This window comes from Myotis yumanensis, unplaced genomic scaffold, assembly GCF_028538775.1.
Source record: "Myotis yumanensis isolate MYYU_CA2020_CCGP unplaced genomic scaffold, mMyoYum1.0.hap1 SCAF_2, whole genome shotgun sequence".
In the NCBI taxonomy this organism is placed as follows: domain Eukaryota; kingdom Metazoa; phylum Chordata; class Mammalia; order Chiroptera; family Vespertilionidae; genus Myotis; species Myotis yumanensis.
In genome coordinates, this window is record NW_027223753.1 from 71,845,380 (window position 1) to 71,864,196 (window position 18,817).

At 51.7% G+C, this 18,817-nt stretch overlaps 1 protein-coding gene across 6 annotated transcripts in view; it reads right to left on the reverse strand.

Annotated features, from left to right (window-relative positions):
* BCAR3 (BCAR3 adaptor protein, NSP family member) overlaps positions 1–18,817 on the reverse strand; it is a 105,924-nt gene that overhangs the window by 12,487 nt on the left and 74,620 nt on the right. For 4 of the 6 annotated variants that reach the window (XM_070405624.1, XM_070405625.1, XM_070405626.1 and 1 more), the window contains 5 exons: positions 15,543–15,671; positions 12,601–13,043; positions 10,297–10,400; positions 8,345–9,003; positions 2,545–2,660 (listed from right to left, as the gene is read on the reverse strand). In XM_070405624.1, coding sequence (XP_070261725.1) covers positions 2,545–2,660; positions 8,345–9,003; positions 10,297–10,400; positions 12,601–13,043; positions 15,543–15,671 — 1,451 coding nt within the window. Of the gene's footprint in view, positions 1–2,544; positions 2,661–8,344; positions 9,004–10,296; positions 10,401–11,115; positions 11,302–12,600; positions 13,044–15,542; positions 15,672–18,817 lie in introns of those variants that run through there. The other 2 variants (XM_070405628.1, XM_070405630.1) reach the window with 2 other exon arrangements.

Below are 18,817 nucleotides of genomic sequence, written 5' to 3' on the forward strand. Positions count from 1 at the left end.
CCTTTCCACGCTCTCTAAAAATCAATGGGAAAATATCCTGGAATGAGGATTAACAAAAAATAAAAATAAATAAAAAATAAGTAACGAGCTCTGCCATCTCTGTGTGTTTGCACACACAGGGTGGGGCAAAAGTAGGCCTGCAGTTGTGAGTATGTGAAACTGAGTTTTGGCTTGTGCCATTTACTAATTATTGTATCATTTTCCATAGGACAACTGTAAACCTCCTTTTGCCCATCCTGTATGCATGTATGCTGCTTACTCGCAGTGTGGCCTTAGGGTGTTATCTAACGGCTCCATGCCTCGATTTCTTCATCTGTAAAATGGGGACAAGAGTAACTGTGAGAAATAGAGACTGTGTGTGGGTATAAAACTAATCAAAGCGCCTGGCACTGGCAGGCACCTAGCAAATAATACTTGTTACTACGATGATCTCTATGGGTACATCTTTCCCTCTATGTCTTGGTCCATTTTGCCTGTCTCTTTTCCTTTATTTATCTCCTTCCTGGTTTCCTGTCTTTCTTAATTAATGGACCCTAATATAGAATTAAAGCCTATTTTTATCTGTTGTTTATTGAAGAGTTTTGTTACCATTTGCAAAAAGTTAAGGTTGAGCCAAACATCTTAGATGTTTCTTTTAACAAATAGTAAACTAATGTTTCATGTTGCATTTAGTCTATTTTTTATTCAGTGTTTCCCCCCCTATGTTTTAGTAGCCTTTAATAAAAGACATATTTTCTACTTCTTTAAGAACTGGCATTACACCAATGGTTAATTGGGTAACTCTATCCATTCATTCAACCAGCATTTGCCTAAAACCTCCTGCGTGCACCACTATGGGAAAGACACTCGCCTGGAGTGTCTGCTCCAGGGGCCGCCGGGGCTGGCAGCAGGGGCACTGACTGTTACACAAAGAATATGTCCACACAGTAGGCCTGGAAGGGGTGAAGTGGTAAATTAAGAAATAAAAGGTGGTTTTGTATTTGATTCTGAGACGCAGGAAGATGATGTAATTTGGCCTTCCAGGGCCACTATACCCCTGACCTTTATTTAAACACATTGTAATGAAGAAACCCGCTCCCCAGACCCACAGGCTAGCCCTGGACAGGAAACGAGCACGAAGTGAGAGCACAGGCAAGCGACAATCAGGAGAAAGAGGAAATGGATGTAGACGAGAGTGGAAGTCTGAGAATAGCCAAAGGAGAAGCCCCAAGCCCGCCGACCTCAGCCTGGGCCCCATGTCCAACACACTAATGAAACCGATCAAATGAGGCCTGGAGCTTGGGGAGCTTTCAGACTGAAAAATGTACCACATGAGAAAGGGGGAAGTTGGTGGCACAGCTCAATTCTGTTGAAACCGTGACCACTGAGCCCAGACAGGAACAGAGAAGTCAGTGGACATGAGACGCCAGGCCCTGGACTTGGGGAGGGAAGAGGACACCAGGAGAGAGAGGCTAGAATCTAGAAAAATCTGATCAGAAAAGTAAAAAAATTCAGAAGTCAGACCTACAATTGCCCAAAGGCATTCGACAACAAGGATGCCTGAACGAAGTCAGCATTTCTGGTCTCCTGCCTCCCAGAAGTCTCCCATTCGGATTCTGGTGTCTTCTATCGGATGCGTCTGTGGCAGTGAAGCCAAAACAACGGCGGCATTGAGCCATCTTATCTGCTTTGTAGCAGGTACCCTTGGAGGCAGGGGTGTGGACCCCCGGCCACTCAAGGCAGTGCTTACCTTCTAGGGCTGCCATCCTCGGACCACATTGCCCACTGGCCACGAGTGGCTACTTACACTTAAAACAGTAAACAGCGGAATAAAACGTTTTGTCCCTCCACACGTGGCTGCCAGACTGAGACAAGAACAGGTCAGCCATCACAGAAAAGCCCTGGGCGGGGGCTGATGGACTCAGGGCCTGGCTGACCACTGCAACCCACACATGTGCCATGGCAATGGAAGTGGGTTGGAAAAACAGAACACTTCACAAGATAGTCTTGCCCAAATCAACTGTTGTTTTGTTTGTGTGTCAGAAAGGCCAACTTCTACGCTAATAAGATAATTAAGCCTAGTGCTTCTTTTCTTGCTATTAGCCTTGCTATTTCTGTCTAATTTCTAAACATCCGACGTCCATGTGTGTGGGTTTACAGGGACAGCCAGGGCCCTGGCTCTTCCTGAGAAGAAGACAGTGATTCTTCAGAGGCTGGAGGGGAGAGGGTCCGTGTTCCCTCACCCTCTGACCTCTGATCCCCCATCTGTCCACCCGTCAAAGAAAATGTTCAGACTCTGTCCTTCCCAGCCTTTCCCACCAACTCCCACTTAATTCCGAAAGCAATCTGGAACAGGCGGGAACATGTTCTTTGTTCCTGACTTCCTCTGTGCCGTCTCTTTGTACGTCTCCAGGAATTCTCTGGCCTAGCTTCTGGGCAAAGTTGGCCCGGGCCACCGCCCCCTGAGGGAAGTGGCTCTGAGCGTAGTGCTGGGTCTCTCTCTGCACTGGAGAGAGAGACAGGAGGACGGCAGAGGGCCAGGAATGCAGGGACAGCGCTGCTCACCTTTCGATGATGTCCAGACGCAGCTGGTGGCCGTACGGCAAGGTGATGAGTTCCAGCCCTGAGCTCACGCCCATGTTCCTCCTCATCTCCTCCGAGACTTCAAGAATCCGAGCGACCTGTCGAGAGCACAGTGGAAATACACGGGGTCAGGAAGTTGGCTTGCTGCGAAGACGGAGTTAGTGTGTGGAAGGAAATACACTGAGCTGGACAGGGTGGATGCGCTTAACTTGCTGCAGTTCTATTTGAGCTACAGCCTTTGAAAAGACAGTTTTAAATGTGATAGTTGGAGGCTTTTAAAAACACATACTGGAATATAAAACCTGGGAGGAAAGAACCGAAATTGGTCTGCAGAACCTACAAATTTGGTGTTGCTGGCCTGCCAGAGCACAGAGCCGTTCCTCCAGCTTTTGTGTAACGCAGGCTGGGTCCCGCTGTGACGCTCCGGATCCCCTGCGTGGGAAAGCAGAATTGCGTCCCGTCGGCCCTCCGCTGCGTGCCTGGCCGTTCATGTTCCCACTTAGGGGCAGGCTGGCTGCTATTACCCCTAATTACGCCCCTCCAGGCTCCGTAAGTGCATCATACGTCTGGAAACCATTAGAAAAACGTACAGAGATTTGAAACCCGAGGTCTCCCCCAGAGGGCTTTTCCCTAAAGAAAATCTTTGTTTGTCTAGCCAGCAACCCCAATCTCAATCCCAGTGTGTAATCACATTCATCAGAGCCAGGAATTAGCCGGCCTCTTATAGTTATTACTTGTGACCTCAAAATGTTGCAGTGGAGCCCGTGCCTCTCTACAAGAGGAACAGCGGAGCAGCAGCACCCTGATGCACTAACAGCGCAACCCGTGAAACAACGGCCTCACCACGCCCGGACACATGGCCAGCGCGGGGCAAGTCCTCCCTCACTCTGTAGAGCTGTCCCCCAGTGCAATGATCCTGGGCACATGAACAGTCCAGATGCCTTTGTAATAGGCTCCAAAACACATCTGGAAGTTTAGCTGTTATTATTAACCCTGACCCTTAACATCTGTGGTTGAGCAAGGATCCGCTGTCAGCCCTGGGGAACGAGCCTGTGGGAACCAGCTCTCCAGCAGAGGGGCCCAGAACAGGATGCTGGATTCATACCACGCTCCCGGAGCCTCAGTTTCCCCTTCTCTAACAGAACCACTGAGTTCATCTTTCTCAAGGACTTTGAAAAGGCTCTAATGAGCTCAAAACCCCAAAGAACTGTTTGAAAATACAGGCTGTGAATCATCGGCCACGTAGAAGGGGGAAGAATTCTGGCTCAGTCTCTGGAAAGAGATTTACACCTTGACCATGGCAAGGCAGCCCAGATGTGTACCCAGCCACCTGCGGTCACACACACTCTGCTTGCTTATTTAGACAGCTGCCCCGACGGAGGCTCCAAACCCAGCACATCTGTGGAGCGTCCTCCAATCCACACACTCTGTGGAGCAAGATTCAGGGCTTGTCATGGGTTCGTTTTTGTTCCGGAAGCACCAGCATCCGGAGCGACCCCTGCTCTGACAGAGAAGACTGGTCTGTTTTCCTTCAGTGTAAACGTTCAAATCCCTGGTCACCTTCCTGGGGTTTTACCAGAAAATGCCTATACCCGCTTGTCCTGTGGCTGAGCTATGGGACAAGGTGTCCTGCGCTCACAGTGTAGGGACTGGACCAGGTGCCCCGGGAGACACCAGGGCCGTGCAGACACAGACACAGAGGGACAAAGAGTCTGGAGCATTTACTATGAGTTGGACCCGGCAGGCGACCTCAGAGCCCCATGATGCGGTGTCCCAGCCTCTCTCTGCTCTTCAGACCGGAGCCACCCTGGTTCTCTGAACGCTGCCTGTTCCTCATGCGCCTGCTGCCGGGGCTGCTGCAGGGACCCAGGGAGCTCGGCGGGGCATGCCTGGCCCTCCTCCCAGCTGCCAAGGGACCATCTGAGCTGCAGTGAGAGCACTGGCTCAGCTCACCATCCCTGCTGCCCTCAGCAGAAGACTGACGGGCACTGTGTCCTCGCAGGCCTGTGTCCCTCACTTAACTGCAACGTGCTTTGAAGACAGCAGCCTGGCGTCAGCCCCGAAGTAGAGACTTCAAAACATGGAAGACCTATCAGGACCTCCCCCACCACCTTCACTGCCCACACAGAGCAAGTCTTCATAAGCCGGCCCCTCTCGCCACGGTTCCTGACGCCCGAGTTTCTGCATGTGTGTGTCATCTGCCGCCTGGAAGATGCTATTTGCATTCTTCATCCGGCCAACTCCTATTCAGCCTTCAAAACTCATCTCAGACATCCGCCTGACCCCCTAGCTGCCCCATGCTCAGGGCCCTGCCTCAGGGGCCCCACAGCTCCTGTGCCTTCCCCTACAGAGCACTTCCCACCTGCGTTGTGGTCTGAATTCCTGTCTCACTGTCGCGCCCCCTCTCCCACCGTGACCTGGCCCGGCCCAAAGGAGGCATCTATCAGTCTGAATATGTAACACTTCTGAACACTTACTTGGCCTCATCCTGGCCAGGCATGGTATGGAGGGTAGTTGGTTTTATTCTCCTCCTTTTATCGGTGGGGAGAGAAAGGTCAGGAGAGGGAAAGAGGCAGGATTACATTCAGGCAGCTCTTAACTACTGTCCCTCACTTCTCGCCACTGCAAAGACAAGTGGGTTGGGGAATGGTTCCGGGTGAGTGAGGTCAGGGTGGTCAGTGCCCATCTGCAGGTGTGGGGGGGGGGGGGGCCTCAGTGGACGCCCACCCCAACCCTGGGAGTGGGGTGCAACATTGCTGGGCAGGCAGCCTGGAGGTGCCTTTCTGGGTGTCAGCCTGGGGCTCTGTGCACTGGTGGGAACCAGCTCTCAGGACTCAGGTGCAGCCCAGCACGCTCTGAGCTTTGGGGTGGCCCTGTCTGGCTGCCGCTGCATTTGGGGTGAGTAGTAACGGCCCCTGTTTATTTCCCTCAGAGTCACTGATTGTGCCTGCTTTGTTGGCAAAGCCCTGGTCAGTGGTTCCAGGAAGAGGATAAGGAAATGGCGTGGACTCAGGAGGGAGGAAGGAAGACTAAACAGCCTCGCCCTTGGGAGAGGCAGGCAGGCTCCTGCTCCCGTCTTGGCCAGGGGGGCTCCGTCTTCCAGGGGTGACTGAAGGCAGACCGGGGAACGGGGCCTCACAGGACAAAATCCAAAAGAGAAACGGAACAAGAATAGGGTGGCTGCACGTTCCTTCTGCTGCAAACAGACACAAGGTCTAGTTTCATGGCCGCTGTGGGGAGCCGATATAGGATTAAGCCTCGGACTGACCTGTTGGCAAAGTCACAAATAAGCCCCAGCTTAGAGGGCACAGTCCTCTTAGCATAATTAGGCTTGACCTTATAACACTCCCTAGATCTTATCTGGGAAGCTAATGGGCTGAAGAAGTGCAGGAAGTGTAACCATGGTCAAAACAAGTGAAACTCACAAGACTGTGTAACTATGGTAACCACTACCTTGTTTACCTCTGACTATAAAATGGTTGGTGCGGCCTGAGCACAGTGGAAGTCCTTCCTCTTGAGTTGGACTTACCCGCCTGGCCCCCCCAATATTCCCAAATTATCTCTTGTCTTTTCTCTTTCATTTGTGTGCGGCTCCTCTTCCAGATCCTGAACCCTGAACCACGCGGGACATGGAGGGAAAGGAAGCATTTACAACAGCCGCCAAAGTGGGAGAAGGTTCTAGACCAGGGGTGGGCAAACTTTTTGACTCGAGGGCCACAATGGGTTCTTAAACTGGACCGGAGGGCCGGAACAAAAGCATGGATGGAGTGTTTGTGTGAACTAATATAAATTCAAAGTAAACATCATTACATAAAAGGGTACGGTCTTTTTTTTTTTTTTAGTTTTATTCATTTCATACGGGCCGTAGTTTGCCCATGGCTGTTCTAGACCCTCCTGTATCAATGCTCAGCATCTTGCCTCCCACGTTACCACCGAGCTCTGCTTGAGGCCACAAGGAAGAGGATTCATTTCCTCCCGGGAACTAGGCAGTTATGTGAATCCAGACCTGTTTCTGCGAGGAGCCTGCTTTCCGGAGAACCTGGACCGGTTCATGCCAGGCTCAGTGCGAGTGACGTACTGGAGCAGGAACTCTAAATCCTCTCACTGTCCAAACAGGTTTAGCTCGCTTTAAAGTGAGAATGTGACCTGGTGATTATCCGACCATGTGTGAGCACTGCCCAGGGACACTCAGCCAACCACGTCAGCAGCCCCGTTCTTCCCAAGCAGCCCCCTCCTGGCTGTCCTCTCAGGGCCCGACGCGCACGCACGCCACACACACGCCCCTCCCAGGCCTGGCCAGGAGGTCCGCTGAGTGGTCGCTCAGCCCTGTTTTCAGGAAGGCGTTTGTTACCCCAGCACAGCCAGGCAGGGAGGCCTCCTGCCGGCCACGTGAGCCCTCAATCGATTAGGAGCTCCCTGGGGGAGGGGTGCTCAGAGACCACTTCCTGCCATGATTTATGGCCTTCATAAAAGGAAATTTATTTTGGAAAAGCCAGTTCCTACATGGGCCCTGACCTTTGAAGCTAATTGACTTCACGAGGCTACAAACGAGAAAGGGTTGTAACTCTGAGAGAGGCCTTATCTATTGCTCAGATGCAAGGACCTGTCCCTTCTGCTGCGGAGCAGGCTGGGCCACCCCGACCGGAGACACCTGCTTTCTAGAACTCTCTCTCTGAAGGATGAGCCTGCCCTGGGCCACCTCGGAACAAAAGACACCCAGGACGAAAAGACATGCTCCCACCAAGAAATGATGGCGATGTAAACATATACTTATGTAGTCACATGGAAGGACAGGCAGTGTGTTGTTGGTGGGAGACTCAGGGTTTGGAACCGTATGTCCAGACGGTGCCATTTTTGTGGTGAGCGACCAGACCTGCGCGCCATTATTTCCGTGTCTCTGCTTGCAGGGTAAATGTTAGCCAGGGCGATCCCCAGAGAACTGGATTTTGTGTGATTTCACCTTTTCATCTGCATTTTTATTATTTTTTTAAATTGAGCAAGTATTACTTATTTTAAAAAATCAAGGTAACTTTAAAATGTTTATTGGCCTAAAGACCATTTAGTAACAATAAATATATAATGTGTGTGTATGTATGTGTATGTGTATGTGTATGTATATGTATGTATGTATGTAAATATAAAAATAACTAAGCTCTGCTACTTCAGAAACTACACTTTCATCTCCAGCCACTTTCCTCCGGACTTGGCTTTACCAGTTCTGGCAGACTTGAGGCCAGGGGAGAATTTTGAAATCAGCCCCAGCTGGGAGGATGCTGTAGCGGCTCCAGACACCAGCAGGGGTTGGGGAAGGAGGCGGGCCCTGGGCAGCAGCCTGCCATCCCTCTGTCCCAGGTGAATTTTATGAGCTTCCTGCCTGGGCAAAGGTTATCCTGGCCGGTGGCTCCCACCCCTAAAATAAATCCCCACACTGGGTGTGATCTTCAGACTTTTCCTATGAACAAAGCACTTAAACTTTGCAGGGGTGGGGAACGGCCGGCCTGCGGGCCGTATAAAGCCTGAGAAATCATTTGGTCTGGCGCTGCCAAGGCATTAGGGGTGAGTTAATGAAATGTTTGACCAAACAGAGCAGGGGCTAATTTTTAAGTTGATAATTTTGTATGGCCCCCGAATGATGTTATAAATATCCAAATATTTATAACATTTTTCCTTGGCAGAAAAAAGGTTCCCCTGACTTAGAGAGTAAGGTGGAGGGAGGCGTAGACAGACGCCCGCTTCCAAGTGTGCGAGAGGCAGAACAAACCCCACCCACCCAGGTCCCTACCTTGCAGTCCTCGCTCAGCATGTGCCGGGCGATGACCTTGGGGTCGTTGCTGGTGAACAGCTCCTTGGCTCGCTTCAGCATCGCTGTCTCCAGGGGCTTGTTCTCAGGCGGAAGGAGCTTCGACAGGAAGTCGTTGGGCCTGAAGGAGGAGGCCGTCTCCAGGAGGGGCATCACAAACTCGGCCTCGGCGTCCTGCCCCTGGCCCATCTGCGCCGCTGCCGCCGGTGGCGCCTGAGGCCCGGCCCTGTCATTGTCATCAAGAATCAGGTAGTTGGTGCCAGAGTTCCGGGGACCCGGCGCCCCGTTCTGCTTGGCCTTCAGCAGCTCCACGTAGCTGTCCTGGGCACAGAGGGGCGGCCTCGCTCCCCGGTCACAGCCTGTGGCCGAGGCTGGGTTCAGTTCACAGTAGTTGGCCTCGGAGTGGAGCCAGGTGGATGGAGACGGGGGAGCCTTGAGGAGGGGCGCCTTGCAGGGCTTGGGGGGTGGCTTGGGGCACAGCTGGCTGTCTGAGCCCCTCAGCGCCTCCCCTGCCCTGGCGTCCGAGGAGACCCTCCGAGCCACTGCCGGGCTCAGGGTGGGCTCGCTGCCCGTCCTGAAAACCGGGGAGTTTGGGCAGGGGCTTGTGTCCACACCCGAGGATTGAGGGGGCATCTTACAGCCTGTGGAGGGTAAGACAGGGTCAGAAAAGGCTCAGCTGTGGGGAGAACACACAACAAACAAAACTAGAGTGACGGCACCCCTGCTCTCAATTCATGCCCTTGGCCATGAATCTTCATCCTCAATAGATAACTCATTGTGACCACCCATGTCCAGTCTAGAGAAGTCTAGGGCAGTGGTCGGCAAACTGTGGCTCGGCAAACTGCAGCTCACGAGCCACATGCGGCTCTTTGGTCCCTTGAGTGTGGCTCTTCCACAAAATACCAACTTCTGCACGTGGCCACGGAGTTACCATCGCACTGCACATGCACACCTGCACGTGATATTTTGTGGTATTTTGTGGAAGAGCCACACTCAAAGAGCCAAAGAGCCGCATGTGGCTCACGAGCTGCAGTTTGCCGACCACGGGTCTAGGGCATTCTGAGGGCAAAATTGGCCCGACCCCACACTTCTGGGGGAATTTAAATCCCAGGGACTGCCGACAGCTGGGCTGTCACAGAAAGTCAGGACAGGCGGAGCAGAAAAATACATGGACTCTGGCAGTGAGTCAGTTAATCGTGCCCTAAAAATATAAGTCTTCAGCCACATGGCACACACCGCTCTGATCACTCTCAGCGCCAGGGTGGGCCCAGCCTGCTCTGAGGGAGAGCTAGAGGCCCACTGGGAAGGGGGAGAAAGACGGTGCAACAGCCCACACTGAAGCAGTTTAAGGAGCATTAGGAAAATCACCGAGTGGTCCCAAGGAAGGTCAGGTATAAAAAGAATGAAAAACAATCCCATGGCTACTAATATGACTGCTTACTGGGTTTCCCCACATCCCACACCTTCGCACTCTTCTGGCTGCGAAAGGAGAACGGAGAGGAAGAAGGGCTGCTGGACAGCTGCTCCACCACAACCCCCAGGACCAGCCCACCCGCTCTGTCCTGGGAGCGGACCACAGAGGCGCACTGGTCATGAAGACCCATGTTCGCGCATGGGCTTCGAGTCAGAAAACCTGAGTTCAGATGCTGGCATATCCGCTTACCTGATAGATGCCTCTGGACAAGTCACTTAACCTCTGTGCCTCAGTCTCCTCAGCCTCGAAAAGGGACTACCTTGTTATGAGGCTCAAAAGGTAGTACATAAAGCACCCAGCTCAGTGACTCGCATCCGGATATAGTCCTACAAACCTCTGCAGGCAGAGCCCCAGGTCTTTCCCAAAAGAGGTGACCAGATGGAGCAGAAAAACAGCCTGAAGGGAATCAGGGGAACACTGTCACGCGCCCCCCCTCCCCCCGACATTCCCAGTGACCTACCAATCGGCAGGTAGCTCTCCGACTGGTGGGCTTTGAGGGATAAGGCTCTTCTGTCCTGCATGTGATCCAGGCAGGCAGGCTGGCTGCCGCTCTTCTCTTTATTTCTGGAGCAAAAGACAAGCCCGGCAGAAACCTATCATTAAGTCATAGAGCCTTTATGCAACACCGCGGAATGACTGCTCAGAACAAGAGTGCCTCCGCATACCCCAACAGGCCAGGAATGTCTGCGGGTGAGAGCACTGCTGATGGGGCGATTATGACATGACTGTGCCGTGGGCTCCATCCCGCAGCCCCACCGCCCAGCCAGCCAGTCCAGGAGGCCTCCCCTGGGCCTTTCCAATCAGTTGATCAGAGCAGGGTAAAAGTTTCAGAATATTCTCAGGAAAACCTGATACACTGAAATGTGCACTTTTTACAGAGCCTAACATTCTTACCAGGAGCAACGACTTGTTTAATTACCTGCCGTTCCCCCATGACATTAACAGGGTCACCGTTTCCATTTCAGTGTAAACCTCGGGTCCCCCAAATACTCCACAGGCCCGCCTGGGGGCCGTCACACCCACAGCCACCTCCCTCAGGCCTGGGCTGGGGTGGCAGCTGGGAGGCGCAGAGCGCAGGCCCACAGGGGAGAGGTGGGCTAGAACTACCACCCGGTTAGCTAGCATTCTCCAGGCCTTTGCCAATTCAGGTGGGAATGTCTCCAGCACCGAGGAACAGAACCTCCTTTTTGCTAGAAGAGAAAGCACTGTACAAGTTGTAATGACCTTTCCTCGGCCCTCCTACAAGCTTATGTTACAGAAGTCGCAACGTTTTTCCTACCTTTTCAAGCACCAAAGAAAAAAAAACAAACCAAATTTTAAAAAAAACCACCACCCAAAATTCCCAGCAACAGAGAAATTCCAGCAACCCCTCAGAGATAAGGCAGGGCAGAGGGCAAATTCCAAAAGGCAATGGCTTCTGAAAAGTGATACTTAAGCAGTGATCACCGCGACAGTCAGACTCCGCTGGCCAGACACCAAGCTGGAATGCAACCTGGCTGGGCACACACCTTTGCCCAGGTGGCGGCCCGCCAGCCAACCAGCGGCCAGAGTCAGGGACGCGCAGGAGCGCTGGGGGTGGGGAGGTGGGCAGGACGCTGGTCATTACTGACGTTGAGCCTACCCCACCCCCACAGTTAGACACTTCTGCGCCCGCTGCCTGTGCCCAGAGGTGACAAAACTTCGGAGCTCTGCTTTCCAAGGGCGATCAGAGGAGGTGCTCTGCTAGGCCTGTCTCGTTCACATAGAGCCTCTCCCACAGTCTTACTTCCATTTCTTATCTTAAAAATATATTTTAAATCCCGGTCTCTAAAGGCAGACCAGGGGCCCTCCTCCCAGAGCCAGACTCAGCGGGGCTTCTGTGTGTTGACAACTACCCTCTGGCCCTGTCATGGCATTAACTCCCTGCTCATCAGCTGAAGAATTCCCAGAAGAAACAAGAAAAGAATACCCAGCCCTTGAACATTTTAAGGGATCTCAAGTCTAGTCGTATTACTATGGGAAGGAGAATTTCTAAATACCTTAGATAAAAGTTCCTCCTCCGTGCCCTGGCCGGGTGGCTCAGTTGGTTGGAGCATCATCCCGTACACCAAAACAGCTGCGGGTTCGATTCCCTGTCAGGGCACATACTTAGGTTGCGGGTTTGATCCCAGTCAAGGTGTGTATCGGAGGCAACCGATTGATGTTTCCCTCCTCTCTCTCCTTTTCTCTCTCTCTAAAATCAATGAAAAATATGTTGGGTGAGAATTTTTTTAAAAAGTTCTCCCTCCCTTCCTGCAACTGCCCTCAGTCTTACATTCTACTTCCCTCCAGAAATAATAATCATTATGATTAACGCTCACCAAGCACTCGTTATGTGCTGTTATAAGCACTCTGCATACTGAAACCCATTTAACCCTCACAAGCCCCATCTTCCCAGGTGAAGAAAGTGCGGCCCAGAGCAGGCAAGCAGCTTGCCCAGGGTTCACCAGGTGAGAGGTGGACCAGCATTTGCGTCCAGGCAGGGGTGGGAGTGGGCACAGCCAGATCCTGACTGACATCTATTAGAGCTTCCTAGTAGCACAGCTGTACTTTGTATTACTCAGAATCCTGTATTTTACTTCTGAATTTTTGAGTTCAGGAAATTACTGTTTATGACATTTTTTCCTGGTCCGTCTGATGATTATCTTTCCAAGGAGGGTGAGCTCCTTGTCTGCCTAACTCAGCCCGGACACAGCCTGAGGGCCCCTCCGAGATTCCCGACACCCCCCCGGAGGCCCTGACCCACCTGAGCAGGTTTCCTCTGAGCAAGCTCGGCTCGCGGGCCTGGACGCTGCCCGTGTTGAGGCTCAGCCTCTTGGCCACGTCTGGCCTTCCCTCCACGAGGCTGCCCTCCCGGGCCAGGCCAGGGGAGGTCCCGTAGCGCTCCTCCAGGCACCGCAGGGGCACCGTCCTGTTGATGGGCTGGAAGATGATGGCTCCGCTCTGCTGGGAGATGGGCTGGCGGTTGCCCACGTAGCTGCGCACCAGGCCAGGGATGGAGTCGAAGCTCTCCCTCTCAAACTGGTACTGCACGCGGCTGTAGGCCTCGCTGAGCCGAAGGACTGTCCGCTGGATCTTGAAGTGATGGGCGAGGTTCTTCCACTGACAGGTCAGAACAAAGTTTCCGGGGCTGGACAGAGAGTCTCGAACCAGGAAGTCGCCATCTCGCTGCACGAGGTTTTCTGACACCTTGGGGGGCGGGGCGGGGGAGGGGGGGACAAAATCGTGAGTGAGAGGAGCAGGAAAGCAGGGCAAGCTTACATTCCTTTTAGAAGCTGTATCTCTCCCCCTTCTTTGGGCCAACAGAAGACAATGCCATGCTGTCTCTACTCCCTCAGCTGGCTCTTGACTTTTCAAATGTCTAATTCTTAGAAGACCCAGTCACTCATGCTGGCCACCCAGTCCGTGCCCAGTACTGCTGTATGCACCGGGTTTACCGCAGTGAATGAAGCAGACTGGAGTCCCCACCGCACGGAGCTTCTATTCTGAGCAGAGAGCTTTTTTTTAATGAGGATGAACAAGCAAAGGGTATGGTATGTCCGATGTCGTAAAGTGAAGGACAAAGTAAACTGGGAGATGAGGGCCTGGGAGGGGACAGGGGGATCGCTGTCACGAGGTGGCGCATGATCAGTTCCCAATTGAGTTGGTGCCAAAGGTAAATGACGTGGTTGCTGAGGAAGGGGGCTTGGCCAGGAGAGGTTTTAAGGAGGAGGTAGGAGCCCAGCTGGTCTGGAGGCTAGCGCAAATTTAGATGGATGCAAAGGCAATGCTCCAGGTGGGGCTCAGCATGAGCATAGGGTGGGGCTAGAAAGGGGCAAGGGTGCTTGGAGGAGGAAATGATGGGGCTGGAGCAAAAGATCTGTGAAATGGGCGGGCAGGGCTGGGCTTGGACATGACCCCGGCCAGATGCAGGGCCTGGAACAAAGTTGGGAGGAATATACATCTGCATACATAATATATGCAAAGCACTCGTACAATGGAACACAGTACTTGATAAAAAAAAATGGTTAACTATGAAGATGCTGACGTTTATAGAAAAAGGAGAACGTATACTGTGGTGCGGCATGAGCATTCCGGTAGGCAGTTGGCCCTGGTTTGCATTCTGGCCCCACTGTGTGACTCTGGACAAGTTACCTAATCTCTCTGTGGCTCGGTTATGTCATCTGAAAAGCAGGGATCATGTGACTATAGAGCAGCAGTAAAAATGTAAAGAAGTAGAGTGTTAGCTGTAACTATCATTATTATTGTTACAGTGTCCAGTTATGCAATCTGGAATGATTTAGAGCTGAAAATTTACACTCATGGCAAGTGGAAACAAATTTTATGATCGAGATAGGGAGAAGTGTGGCTGTGACAGTCATGGATTTTATAAACTTAGATAATTTTTCCAGGCCATTCCAACATTTGATCAGTTAGCTTAGAACAGTATGTTACCATGGTTACTTTAAAGTTGCATCTTTGCCTTAAAAATATTTTTTGTCACCCACAAAATTTCCATTTCTTGGAATTGAGCCTGAGGAAATAATTATAGTTGTGAACATAGCAGTTATCTTAAAGGATGTTGGTCAGCATGCCCAATAAGTAATGGTGCATGTGTACAATGAAAATACACACAATGTAGAATGGTATCGGAGAAGATCTGATAGTTGGAGAAAATTCCCAGGGTATGTCATTAAGTGGAGAAAGTGGGCTTCCAAAAAGTATATGTGGTATGATGTCATCCTTGATTTAGAAAAGTCTGGGAGGATTTATATCAAACTGTTCACAGTGGTTATCTCCAGGGGGGAGAATTATGGGGTGAGGGGGTAATTTTCTTCCTTTTTTTGCTCCCTGTATTTTCTACAATCAAATTTAAACTTAAGAGAAAAAGTTAGAGTAAGGATTATTTCTTTGATAATGCTGAGAAATCTGCTTCATTAAAAAAATAACTCATGCCATGATGCCCTTCCCCTCAACCTCACCCACTCCTTTCCTGTCATATTGTCTTGGGTAAATGACTGGCCAGGTCAGGTTGTAATAAAAGCCCAAGGAAAATTCTGGACCTTGATTCTGTACTTATTTTATTTTTCACTTTTATTATTAAACAAACAAAACCCTATTATTTATGGCTATCGCTCAAACAGCCATCACACAAAGTACATTCCAGGCCACGAATCTGTGATCACTGATATGGTTCCTCTTCTCCCCCATCCCCGGGCCAGGGGGTCGGGCAGTGCACAGGGGGCACTGTTGCTCTGCGCCGCTGCCTCAATGATATCCCTCTCTTTATCGGAAACTAAGCCACTGCCTTAGAAAGGAAGCAGGCTCCACAGGGCATGAGGCTGCAGGCAGCCAGCCAATAGTTCAATCATCGGAACCGCAGCCCGGCCTTGTATTCTCAGGTACCGCCCCGCGGCGGCTGCCTCCTGCCTGCCCCGTGTTTGCTGACCACAGAACACCTGCCTTTTCCGCATCCACTCACTGGGCGTGAGGAAGTGTACTTTGGTTTTCTGACCTTCGCTTTCTCCAAGGTGTCCTTAGAGGCAAGGCAGGCCTAAGTTAAGCCACTGCAGGCCATTTCATAGTATTTGTTTTTGCCTAAACTGAGGCTCGCTCCTACACGGCCTTGGTGCATGGCCCTGCAGGGTCATCGGTTTGGGCACTGTTTGAGAACGGCTGGGTTTGTGCTGGCAGGGAGGAGGCAGGTACCTGTCGGGGGATGCGGCCGTGGTACCAGGCGTGGCTGCGCAGGTCCTCACTGCTCAGCAGCAGCTCCTCCTCCAGCTCCTTCTTCAGCCTCTCAGGGGTTCTGTCCATGACGTGCCTCTCCTTGGAGAACTGCAACACAGTGTCAACAGTGACCTCCCCGCCCTGCCCACGCCCGCCAGGCCAGGCCAGCTGGTGACGACTGCCCGCCTTATGGTTGGCTGCTCTGCTGATCAAACCAGTATATGCCCAGAGCCCTGTCCAGGTAGGGGAGCCTGGATAATGATTACAATTGGCTGTGACCTTTCATTTCTCTGGCTGTAAGTGTGCAGTAAAATGTCCACCTGCACATGGGGACTGTGATAGGAGAGACGGCCACGCTGTCAGTCCACTCAGGTAGCAGTTAAAAATGTGGGGAGCTGGGCAGGGGCACCAGAGAGAGATGTGCGGGCCTGAGGCACATGGAGGCCACAGAGAGCTTCCTCAGCGCTGTCCTGGGAGCCGAAGCCGGGAAGGACAGCCGTCCCCAGCTGGCTGGTGGTGACAGCTCTGGATTCGCTGCTACCGGCAAATCCAGGCCAGGAATGGAGTCAGCCTTAGAAACTTTCAGAGCAACCGGACAGAGTAATCCTATGTTTCTTGAATCTAATAATAGAAGTCTAAGTTTATATTCTGTGTGCCTTTTTAATTTTGTTTTTCTAATATTGTATTTTTAAGTCAGATTGGAAGTTGAAACTTTAAACCAAAACAGGCAACTGGTCCTTCACCTTAGAGTTCGAGGCTCTGCTCTAGGTCATCCCACGGCAGCCAGGGCAGGAGGCGGGGTGGGCAACACTGGCTTCCAGTTTAACTTAGAAACCACACCCACTTATGACCTGTGAACTGCACTTGGACACCTGCCCGGTTCCCAGCAAAACCAGGCTCAGGGACGGCTGGCTGAAGGTCATGGGAGCAGGAAAAGGCTGTGTCCTTGTGTTTTCCCAAGATCCCCTGCTTGGCCTCAAAAGCCCTAAGGAGCTAGCAAGCTGTCCTTATCACACTGCTCTGTCCCTTAGCAGCGACAGAGCCCCAGATGCTTGTCCACCAAAGAAAATGAAAACAGACAGGCTTTCCCAGCTGGATTCTTATCCTGGTCTTTCTGGGCATGTGAGCCCATGAAGGCACTGGCTTCAGAATGACTCAGGGGCCACTTTCCAGGTGGGGCTCTGGCTTACTAATTGTTTACTTCTCCCTCCTCCTCTTCCCCGCCATTGTTCTTTCAGTGCAGGCATGGGAGGGTTTGATAAGCTGAATTCACATCAGAGAGGCTGCCATGGGCTGCCCGATGCCGCAGGAGTTAGCAGTGCTGTGGGACCCTGCCTGCTCGGACCACTGATTACGCGCAGGTGCTCCTGAAGGCAGCTCGCTGGAGAGACTTGAGTGTAGAATGTAGACTGTCAACTGGGCCACATCTACTGTTAGTTTATTGTCAGTCTTGCTCCCACTAGATTTTAAGTTTCACAAGAGCAGAGACCCACGTGCCTTCTTCCCAGCTACCCCCAAGCAATGCCTGAATGTATTAGGTCCTCCGTCCTCTCTGAATGAACAAATATGCCAAGATGAGGAACCTCTATGACTTTTCTTAGTTATGAAGATTCTCCTCTTCTCTCTCCAATGACCTGAAGCCCTCTTTTGGCTGGGCATGTTGACACATAGCTAACGGATGACATCTTCAGTCTCCCTCTCTCACAGGGAGATGTGATGACTAAGCTCTGGCCGAGGAAGGGTCAGCTGCAGTGTTGGTGGGACATCTTAGCTGAGCCGTCACGGCGGGAGCTGCAACACCATCCTGGACCCTGAGGAGCAAGCCACACCCTAGGGGAGCACAAGGCATAGGCTAGCCGGTCCCTCACACTGAGGGGTCAATATCCCAGCCCCGGAGTGCCAGCCTCCAGGTCTTCCATGTGGTCGCCTGTCTTGTTTAAGCCTGTTATTTTGGGTGTTCCTGTCACTGGCAGCTGAACTAAATCCCAAGGCTACTGTGACCCTGGCCCCTATTTAGCCACCCTGACAGTCTGTGTGCCCAGCCTAAATCCCTCGTGCTGCGTCCTTGGTCAGAGCTCTGATATAGAGATCAGCGGAGCCTATCCTCCATGCAGCCCTCAGTGAAAGTGTTCCCTCTGTATTTCTCCGTCTTCTCCTTCCTCTCTGATAGCCAACAACCAGATTGCTTCTCAATGGCCCACCCACTCGTTCTTTCCCAGCATCTCTCATAAACTGTAAGGGGCTTTTTGTTGTTGTGAATCCTCACCCGAGGATACTTTTCCTCTTTTTCTTTAGAGACAGTGGAAGGGAGGGGGAGAGACAAACATCAATGTGAGAGAGACATAACGACTGGTTGCCTCCCACACGTGCCCCAACCAAGGCTGGGGATCGAGCCTGCAACGGAGGTACATGCCCTTGACCAGAACCAAACCCAGGACCCTTCAGTCTGCAGGCCAATGCTCTATGCACTGAGCCAAACTGGCTAGGGCCATAAGTTTTTGTTGTTTTTTTAGCATTTTATGTGCAATAATCTTTCACTCCAGTTTTTAAGATAATACTGTTTTATACTTGCTACCAAAAATATAAAGTCAGCTATCTTACTACTTCTGTCCTAACTCCTTAGAGGAAAATCCACAATTACTGTTCTCTCCCTGTAGACTCTGTAGATGGGGCACTACAGGAAAGTACACAGAGAGGAGAGAAAGAGACCAGGAAGACTGATCTTCCCAAATAATTCAGGAAGGAAGACCAGGCTTCAAAAAATACACCCTTGCCCAGCCAGCGTGGCTCAGTGGTTGAGCGTTGACCTATGTACCAGGAGGTCACGGTTTGATTCCCAGTCAGGGCATGTGCCTGGGTTGTGGGCTCATTCCCCAGTGTGGGGCGTGCAGGAGGCAGCCAATCAGTGATTCTCTCTCATCATTGATGTTTCTATCTCTTTCCCTCTCCCTTCCTCTCTGAAATCAATATATGTATATATCCTTAATCTCTTGCATAAATTGTGAAAACTTAGAAGGTTATACAATTGCTCAAGTTGTATTTGAAAGAGAAGGGAGGGGAAGATACAGGGAGATGAAGAGGAAGAGTGGGGAGAGGAGAGAGTGGGGAGGAGGGAGGGAGGGAGGGAAGGAGGGAGACAGCCCCAGAGCACAGGAGCAATTGGAAAGAGCTCTTCGTTTCCAGCCAGTGGGGGCTGGCTCTACCGCATTAAAAACCAGCTGGGTCGGCTGCTGGGCGCTTCTGCCTCAGCAGGT